This window comes from Chiloscyllium plagiosum, chromosome 4, assembly GCF_004010195.1.
Source record: "Chiloscyllium plagiosum isolate BGI_BamShark_2017 chromosome 4, ASM401019v2, whole genome shotgun sequence".
Lineage (NCBI taxonomy): Eukaryota > Metazoa > Chordata > Chondrichthyes > Orectolobiformes > Hemiscylliidae > Chiloscyllium > Chiloscyllium plagiosum.
Genome location: NC_057713.1, coordinates 10,196,163 through 10,206,611, shown reverse-complemented (window position 1 = coordinate 10,206,611; position 10,449 = coordinate 10,196,163). Strand labels below are relative to the sequence as shown.

The window sequence follows — 10,449 nt, the reverse complement described above, 5'->3', positions numbered from 1 at the left end:
CAGTGTGGACACATGGTGCAGTGTGTGATCCCAGTGTGGACACATGGTGCAGTGAGTGATCCCAGTGCAGACACATGGCGCAGTGCGTGATCCCAGTGTGGACACATGGTGCAGTGAGTGATCCCAGTGCAGACACATGGCGCAGTGCGTGATCCCAGTGTGGACACATGGTGCAGTGAGTGATCCCAGTGTGGACATATGGTGCAGTGAGTGATCCCAGTGCAGACACATGGCGCAGTGCGTGATCCCAGTGTGGACACATGGTGCAGTGAGTGATCCCAGTGTGGACATATGGTGCAGTGAGTGATCCCAGTGCAGACACATGGCGCAGTGCGTGATCCCAGTGTGGACACATGGTGCAGTGAGTGATCCCAGTGTGGACATATGGTGCAGTGAGTGATCCCAGTGCAGACACATGGCGCAGTGCGTGATCCCAGTGTGGACACATGGTGCAGTGAGTGATCCCAGTGTGGACATATGGTGCAGTGAGTGATCCCAGTGTGGACACATGGTGCAGTGTGTGATTCCAGTGCGGACACATGGTGCAGTGAGTGATCCCAGTGCAGACACATGGCCCAGTGTGTGATCCCAGTGCACATACATGGCGCAGTGTGTGATCCCAGTGTGGACACATGGTGCAGTGTGTGATCCCAGTGAGGACGCATGTTGCAGTGAGTGATCCCAGTGCAGACACATGGCGCAGTGAGTGATCCCAGTGCAGACACTTGGTGCAGTGTGTGATCCCAGTGTGGACACATGGTGCAGTTTGTGATCCCAGTGCAGACACATAGTGCAGTATGTGATCCCAGAGCAGACACATGGCGCAGTGAGTGATCCCAGTGCAGACACATGGCGCAGTGCGTGATCCCAGTGTGGACACATGGTGCAGTGAGTGATCCCAGTGTGGACATATGGTGCAGTGAGTGATCCCAGTGCGGTCACATGGTTCGGTGAGTGATCCCAATGCGGTCACATGGTGCAGTGAGTGATCCCAGTGCGGACACATAGTGCAGTGAGTGATCCCAGTGTGGACACATGGTGCAGTGAGTGATCCCAGTGCGGGCACATGGTGCAGTGTGTGATCCCAGTGTGGACACATGGTGCAGTGAGTGATCCCAGTGCGGGCACATGGTGCAGTGAGTGATTCCAGTTTGGACACATGGCGCAGTGTGTGATCCCAGTGCGGGCACATGGTGCAGTGTGTGATTCCAGTGTGGACACATGGTGCAGTGAGTGATCCCAGTGTGGACACATGGCGCAGTGTGTGATCCCAGTGTGGACACATGGCGCAGTGTGTGATCCCAGTGTGGGCATATGATGCAGTGTGTGATCCCAGTGCGGACACAAGGTGCAGTGAGTGATCCCAGTGTTGGGTCATGTTGCAGTGTGTGATCCCAGTGTGCACTCAGAGTGCTGTGAGCGATCCTAGTGCTGACCTGAGTGTGCCCTTACTTACCTTTCTGGGGCGAGCACGGGACCTAGCATTGGAATTGCTGGCTGCCACCTCGGATGAGGAAACGTCGGCAAGAGATGTTGCCTGAGATTCGGTGACTTTGCCGTGGTCGGGTCCAGTGTAAACACTGGTAAAGTGCTGGCAGAGGGAAAGTGGCCCAGCAGCCAAAGGTGGTGCCTTAGTATTTCAACATTGGTTGGGTCCGGTGTATATGGCAGCAAGATTGTTGGGGAAAGGACAACAGTGCAGGTGCCATTGATGATGTGTTGGTTCAGGACCATTGGACTCTTTTGAAGCTACATCTCTCCAATCTTTTTTTCTGATTGAACTGTGTAAAATGGTGACAGATTATGGTGACAGTGGAAAAGTTTTCTATTGTATTTTACTGTTTTTCTCACAGTACAGTAAAATCATTCACTTAAATAGTCAGAGGAAGAACCTCAATCACAGGAGGATATGACTGGGCTGGTCAGGTGGACGGATCTGTGGTAAATGGAATTTAACCTGGATAATGTGAGGTGATACACTTGGCCAGGCCAAATGAAGCACAGGAATCCATGATGAATAGCAGGATCCTGGGAAACTCCTAGGATCAGAGGGGCATTGGTGTGCATACACACTTAAGACGTCAGGACTGGTGGATAATATGGTGAAGAAGACATATCGGATACTTGCCTTTGTCGTCAAGGCATGGAGTTTAAGAACAGGGAGGTTAGCTGAACCTGCATAAAACCTGTGTAGGTCACAGGTAGAGTATTGTGTGCATCTCTGGAATCCACAGTATCGGAGGGATGTGATAGCACTAGACAGAGTGTAGAGGAGACTTACCAGGATGTTGCCTGGACTGGAGAGCATTCGTTATGAAGAGAGATTGGACAAACTGGGGTTATTTTCCTTAGAGCAGAGGAGATTGAGAGGAGACATGACTGAGATGTGTAAAATTATGACAGGCATAGATAGGGTGGCCAGGAAGAAACTTTCCCTTTAATGGAGCAATCAATGACCTGGGGACATAGATCTAAGGTAAGGGGTAGGAGATTTACAGGATATATGAGGTAAGGTCTTTTTTTCACTCCAGGCCAAATGCTGGAAAATGGGATTGGGATAGTTAGGACTTGTTTTTGACCAGCATGGGCCCTGTAGGCCAAAGGGCCTTTTTCCATGCTGTCAATCTCTCTGAGTCTATGACCCCAGCTCCACCACCTTCTGAGTCAGAGAGTTTCAAAGTCACATGACTCTCTGAGAGAGAAAACTTCTCCTCGTCACATTCTGAAAAGCATGATCCTGACTATAAAACTCACCCACAGAAATAGAAATACCTTTATATATCTCTCCTGCCAAGACTATTCAGAATCTTATATTCTATAATCAGGTCACTCTTCTCAACTCCAGTGGAAGCAAGCCCAGTCGGTCTCAGCTATCTTCATTCTTGGTATCAATCCTGTAAGCTTCCTCTGCACCACATTCAATATGCATTTACATCCTTCCATCATTCAGAGTCCAAAACTGCACGCAATATTTGAGACATGGTCTCTCCATTGAACATCCGTACTCTGATGTTCAATTCTTCTCTTAGTTAAGGACAGTACTCCATTGGCCTTCTTGATTACTTGAGTTGAAGGGTGTGGTACTGGAAAAGTACAGCCAGTCAGCATCCAAGGAGCAGGAGAATCGACATTTCGAGCATAATCACTTCACCAGGAATGGTCAAGAGCTTTTGCTCCAAACGTCGACTCTCCTGATCCTCAGATGCTGCTTGACTGGCTATGCTTTTCCAGCACCACACTCTTTGACTCTGATCTCCAGCATCTGCAGTGCTCCCTTTCTCCCCTCCTGATTTCTCATTGTGCCTGCACACTAACGTTTTGTGACTTATAGACCAGAACACCAAAGTACCTCTGCATCTTGGAATTCTTGTCATTTTCCATTTAAGTAATATGCTGCTTTTTCATTTTTCCTGAGAAAAGCGAACACTTTCACATTTTCCAACATTATATTCAATCTGTTAGATTTGTACGCACACTTCCAACCCACCTGTATCTGCCTGCCATCTCATTCTGTCTTTCACAACATGTACTCTTACCTCTCTTGGATTCTCTCAAGGTAAACTTGCACGCTGAGTCAGTGGTTAGGAAGGCAAATGCAATGATGGCAGTTATTTTGAGAGGATTTGAATTATAAAAGCAGGGATATACTTCTGAGGTTCTCTCAGGCTCTGGTCAGACCACATTTGGAGTATTGTACAAAGTTTTGGGCCCCATATCTCAGGAAGGGTGTCCTGGCCCTGAAGTGTGTTTACAGGAGGTTCACGAGAATGGTCCCAGGAACAAAAAACTTAACATATGAGGAACATTTGAGGATTCTGGGTTTACGCTCCATGGAATTTAGATAGATAAAGGGGAAACTAATTGAAACTGACAGAATACTGAATGGCTTGGACAGAGTAGATGTTGGGAAGATGTTTCAATTGGTAGGAGAGACTAGGACCCGAGGGCACAGCCTTACAGTAAAAGGAAGACCTTTTGGAACGGAGATAAGGAGAAACTTCTTCAGCCAGAGAGTGGGGAATCTGGGGAATTCACTGTCACAGAAGGGTGTGGAGGCCAGGTCATTGAATACATCTAAGAGTGAGACAGGTAGGTTCTTGATTGTCAAGGGGATCAAGGGTTTCAGGGAGAAAGCAGGAGAATGGGGTTAAGAAACATATCCGCCATGATTGAATGGCAGAGCAGACTCGATGGGCTGAATGGTCTAATTTCTGCTCCTATATTTTATGGTTTTATCTTGGTGTTTTAACTACCATACCATTGCTCCCCTCAACTATGTCATTAATAGATATTGTAAAAAGCTGAGTCCCCAGAACAGATCCCTGTGAAACCCTAATCATCACATCTTACCAATCAGACAGTGACCCGTTTACACATACTCTCTGCCATTCCTCGATCCAGGCTAATATGTTAACCCCTGATTACATTAGATTAGATTACTTACAGTGTGGAAACAGGCCCTTCGGCCCAACAAGTCCACACCGACCCGCCAAAGTGCAACCCACCCAGACCCAGTCCCCTACATTTACCCCTTCATCCAACACTAGGGGCAATTTAGCATGGCCAATTCACCTGACCTGCACCCTTTTGGACTGTGGGAGGAAACCGGAGCACCCGGAGGAAACCCACGCAGACACGGGGACAATGTGCAAACTCCATGCAGTCAGTCACAGAAGGGTGTGGATGCCTTGAGCATTTTTTTAAAAAATTAACTTTTGAAGTGCATTTTGCCAAGTGGCTTCCAGAAATCAAAGTTCAATAAAGTCTATTGGTTTTCATTTATCCACAACACATGAGAGGGGAAAGATATAAAAAAAGACCTAAGGGACAATGTTTTCACACAGAGGATGGTGCGTGTATGGAATGAGCTGCCAGAGGAAATGGTGGACGCTGGTACAATTACAACATTCTAAAAGAATCTGGATGGGTATATGAATAGGAAGGGTTTGGAGGGATATGGGCCGGGTGCTGGCTGGTGTGACTAGATTGGGTTGGGATATCTGGTCGGCATGGACGGATTGGACCGAAGGGTCTGTTTCCTTGCTGTACATCTCTATGCTTCAATGACTCTATGACTCTAAGACATAGACAACACTTAAAAAGGCACTTCAATGGCTTTGGGGTCATCAGTGCTTGTAAAAGGCACTATGTAAATGTACGCATTTCTTTGCACTCGATATTTCAAGTAGTTTAGGGTGAAGTTGCCATAGTCCTCAAGGACCATGGGGCTGCTCTCTCAGAGAGAGAGAGGCAATTGCTGATGTGTTTAACCTGAGAGTCACCACACTTCGGATGACTGTAGAGGTTGAGAAGAGGTGCATTCATCTCAAATAGACCTACCTTGCCAATGTAGAGTGGCTCTGTTTCTAGATGCTCTTCCAATACAAAGAACTGATTCCACACCCATTTCCTCTTGACGCGATGCAGAGAGGGAAGCTGATTTGCTGCTGGTTCAGCTCCAGAATGAGCTCGGTCTATCAGACAATATTCTGTTATTGCACAGCCTATTAGGATAGTCCACCGTCCACACCAGGTTAGCATTCCTGGCACTCAGCAAGTCCGGCTGGCAAAAAGAATTAGCGCCGCAGATTTCTTGAATAATAAAGGACTGAGCTCGTTGGGTACCCAAGGGGTAAATTCTCACAGAATGGCTCAAAATCAGCACCAGCACTTCACATTCCTGGAAGGGAAATAAAAGGGGGTGACTTTTATCCGTATATCTTATTGCATGGTGGAATGTATTTAATGTCTGTTCAATGACAGGATTTGGGCAAGGTCAGCATTGCTTGCTTATCCCTAATTGCCCTTAATAGTGATTAAGGGTGAACCTCATTGCTGTGGGGTGTGGAGCCACATGAATTGACAATCCATGTAAGAATAGTAAGTTTCTTTCCCTCAGTGGTGAAGTCTGCTTTTACAGCAATGGTCACCTTTACACATGTGTACATTCATGACTGGGCTAGACAGAATGTTAGTCTTCCAGGGAATCGAACGATATGGGGAGTTTTTTACTTACTGCTCGTCCCGAGATGCCTCTTGAGAAGGTAGTGATGAGCTGCCCTTTTGAACCGCTGTTTTCCCTGGAACATTGGAGGCTGAACCTTATAGTGGTTCATAAAATCATGGATAGGGTAAATAGACAAGGTCTTTTCCCTGGGGTCGGGGAGTCCAGAACTAGAGGGCATAGGTTTAGGGTGAGAAGAGAAAGAAATAAACGGGACTAAAGGAGCAACTTCTTCACACAGAGGGTGGTACGTGTTTGGAATGAGCTGCCAGAGGAAGTGGTGGAGGTTGGTACAATTGCAACATTTAAAAGGCATCTGGATGGGTATTTGCATAAGAAAGGTTTAGAGGAATATGGGCCAAATGCTGGCAAATGGGACTAGGTTAATTTAGGGTATCTAGTCGGCATGGATAAGTTGGACTGAAGGGTCTGTTTCCATGCTGTACAGCTCTATGACTCTATAACTATGACCCACAATGCCATAAAGGAAGGAGTTTCAGGATTTTGACTGAAGGAACAGTGATATATATTCAAGTCAGAATAGTGAGTGGCTTAAAGGGGAACATGCAGGTGGTGGTGTTCCCTTGTATCTGCTGCCCTTGTCCTTCTAGATGGAAGTGGTTGTAAACTTGGAAGGTGCTGTCAGAGGAGCTTTGATGAATTTCTGCAGTGCATCTTGTGGGTAAGGGGTGGGGACATGATGCTCATAATCAGTAGTGATCAAATTGAATGAGGGATCTGGTTCAATGGGTCACCTGGCTTTTGCATGAAATGTCAATTTTCCTGCTCCTCGGATGCTGCCTGGCCTGCTGTGCTTTTCCAGCACCACTCTAATCTCAACTCTAATCTCCAGCATCTGCAGTACCCACTTTCACCTGTCTTGTTTGACAGAGACTAGAGTTTCAATTCCCAATTATTCCATCAGGTACACGGGTGGATTCCAATCAGTGGCCCCATAATCATTGCCTGGCCCTGTGGCTGATGAGTTAAATGAAATTGCCATAACACTGAATGGTGGAAATGGCTTGAGGGGCTGAATTAGAGTGGTGCTGGAAAAGCACAGCAGATCAGGCAGCATCCAAGAAGCAGTGGGGATCTGGTTCAATGGGTCATCTGGCTTTTGCCCGAAATGTCGATTTTCCTGCTCCTAGGATGCTGCCTGACCTGCTGCGCTTTTCCAGCACCACTCTAATCCAGACTTGGGTTTCCAGCATCTGCAGTCCTCATTTTTACCAGGCTTGAGGGGCCTACTCCTGTTCTGATGTCCCTATCAGTATCTTGTCTTAACTGCTGTAAGTTAGATGGCAAACATAGATAGAAAAAATACTCGTCAATTTTACACATTTTCATTCAGCTCCTGGAGAAGATATCAGATTGCTGGACACTATGAGGGCGATATCTATTCAACTGGTTTTTATAAATCTGTCCTGATCCAACCACAATGTAAAACACTTCCAGAAAGTGCAGAGGGAGCATAGTCCGCATAGGGTGCAGTGACGTAATGGTTATGTTATGACTGATCCTGAAGTAGGATTTAAAATCCCATTATGGTAGCCGAGGAATTTAAATTCAGGCAACTAAACTAATCTAGAGTTTGAGAAAAAAAAGGCAGCGGCATCTGTGATGATGACAATGAAATGATTGAATTGTTGCAAAAACCCATCTGCTCCTCCCATGTTCTTTAAGGAAATAAAACTTCACTTCTCACCTCGTCTAGCCTTAATATGACTCTTAAACTCACAGCAATGTCTGCTAACTATCCTCTGACACAATCCAGCAAAACACTTTGTTTCATTGGGATGGGTTATAAATGCACCACTAACATCCCATAAAGGAATTGAAAAGAAATACTTGCAACGCTGCTGAAGAATATTGAATAATTAATTCAGGTTATTATGCAGGAGTATCAATTCAGGGGGCAAACCAAAATGTATATTGCATGAGAGGACATTGTTAATTAGAGGGAAAGCGGACTATGATTAGTGGAGATGTTGACATAGCAAATGTTCCCCCTAATCCAGATTGACAGTTAACAGCTAGGCTTTGTTTAAATATTAAACAAATATTGAATCAGGATGGCTCTGATTGTTCAGGGCAAGCATATTGGTTTTCCCCTGGAATTGATATTCTTGCAAAATATCCTGATGCAAGATGAAATGCTTCAACAAAATATATCTTTCCAACAATACTTAAGTTCCGTACTGCTCAATGGCTATTTCAACAATTAAATCACAGTACGCGAGGCTGATGCATTCCCCATTTAGAACTCTTATGTTTTCTCCTTACTTTGCATTTCCTTTGTTTAATATTTCAAATGATTCCTGTTCACGTAAAGTGCAGCTTCTCGGCAGGCTGGCAGCTTTGTGCACGGCATTGGAGCTGCAGTCATCCAGGCAAGTAGGGAGCATTCCATTCCATTCCTGATTTGTGCCTTGTAGATGGTGGACCATCTTTGCAGAGCAAGGGGGTGAGAATTATTCATTGCAGAATTCCTAGCCTCTGACCTGCTCATTTTATTTATCTGGTAAATTCAGTTAAGTTTCTGGTCTATGGCAACCCTAAGAATGTTGATAGCAGGAAATTCAGTGATGGTCACACCACTGAATGTTATGAGTGATGCTTAGATTGTCTCTTGTTGGATACGGCCATTGACTGGCACTTGGGTGGGATGGATGCTACGAGCCATTTGTCAGCACAAACCTGGATATTGTCCAGTCTTTCTTCACATCAGCATGGAATTCTTCAGTATCTGAGGAGTCACAAATGGTGCTGAATATTGATTAATCATCAGCGAAAAACTCCACTTCTCATCTTATAATAAAATGTAGTTCATCGATGAAGCAACTAAAGACGGTTGGGCCTAGGACACCAGACTGAGGAATTCTTGCAGAGATGTCCTGGAGCTGAGATGACTGACCTCCAACAACTAAAGCCATTATCCTATGTGTCAGGTATGACTCCAAACAGTAAAGATTTTGTCCCCTGATTCCAGATTTCCTCAGCTTCCTTGATGTCACACTCAGTCAAATGCAGCCTTGGTGTCACGCTCACCTCATCTCGAGAATTCAGCTCTTTTGTCCATGTTTGAACCAAGGCCATAATGAGTGGCCCTGGCGGAACCCAAACAGGGTGTCACTGAGCAGGTTATTGTTGAGCAGGGGCTGTTTAATAGCACTGTTGGTGACACCTTCCATAACTTTACCGATGATCGAGAGCAGACTGACAGGGTGGTAATTGGTTGGATTGGATCTGACCTTACTTTTTTGTATAGAAGATATAGGTGGGCAGTTCCCCACATTGTTGTGTAAATGCTGTGGGGTACAGGTTTGTAACTTGGAATGAATGGGGGGGAGGAGTGATCAAAGTGAGGGGCTGGGAATAAGGAGGAGGGATGTTTTCTCTTGAAAACCACTGAGCCCAGAGGAAATCTATTTGCTTAGCCTACCTTGGAAACTGGCATCTTCTTAACCTCTTCCTGGGTCACCTGAGCTTCCAATTCTACCCATGCTAAACCTGAACACATGCCAGAAGCGTGAGTGACTATTTTTAGTGGCCTTCTCCATTTATCTGACCAATCAACGAAAAGCAGGACAAAAGTGATTATTTTGAGCGCAATCTGACTCTTTGGAATCTGAGTTTAGATTAGATTAGATTATTTACAGTGTGGAAACAGGCCCTTTCGGCCCAACAAGTCCACACCGCCCCGCCGAAGCGCAACCCACCCATACCCCTACATTTACCCCTTACCTAACACTACGGGCAATTTAGCTTGGCCAATTCACCTGACCTGCACATCTTTGGACTGTGGGAGGAAACCGGAGCACCCGGAGGAAACGCACGCAGACACGGGGAGAACCTGCAAACTCCACACAGTCAGTCGCCTGAGGCGGGAATTGAACCCTGGCCTCTGGCGCTGTGAGGCAGCAGTGCTAACCACTGTGCCACTGTGCCGCCCAGTTATTGGGCATGAAAGACTAAGTCAGTTCTCTTCCCACAGATATTTTGCTCCAGTTGCCTTTAGTAATGTTGTCAATCACTTTAAAATTGTGTCCTCAATTCTATCCAATTGACATTGTTAAATAGGCGCCAGCTAATCAAATGTGACCTGCCTTAGGAATTGCTAATTGTGTTCAGTTTTGGTCATCTTGCTATAGGAAGGATGTTATAAAACTGGGAATAGTGCAGAACAAATTTCCAAGGATGTTGCCAGGATTCAACAGGGAGAGGTTGGACAAGCTCGGGCTTTTTTCTTGAGATAGTACGAGAATGAAGGGGGGACCTTATAAAGTCATAGAGTCATAGAGATGTACAGCATGGAAACAGACTCTTCAGTCCAACCCGTCCATGCCGACCAGATATCCCAACCCAATCTAGTCCCACCTGCCAGCACCCGGCCCATATCCCTCCAAACCCTTACTATTCATATACCCATCCAAATGCTTCTT

General features: G+C 45.9%; 1 protein-coding gene across 1 annotated transcript in view; it reads right to left on the bottom strand.

The window, feature by feature from the left end:
• Positions 1-10,449, bottom strand: part of LOC122548764 (cadherin-7-like) — a 138,462-nt gene that overhangs the window by 90,666 nt on the left and 37,347 nt on the right. Inside the window, exon 2 of the mRNA XM_043687532.1 lies at positions 5,341-5,680. Coding sequence (XP_043543467.1) covers positions 5,341-5,541 — 201 coding nt within the window. The 5' untranslated portion in view covers positions 5,542-5,680. The remainder of the gene's footprint in view (positions 1-5,340; positions 5,681-10,449) is intronic.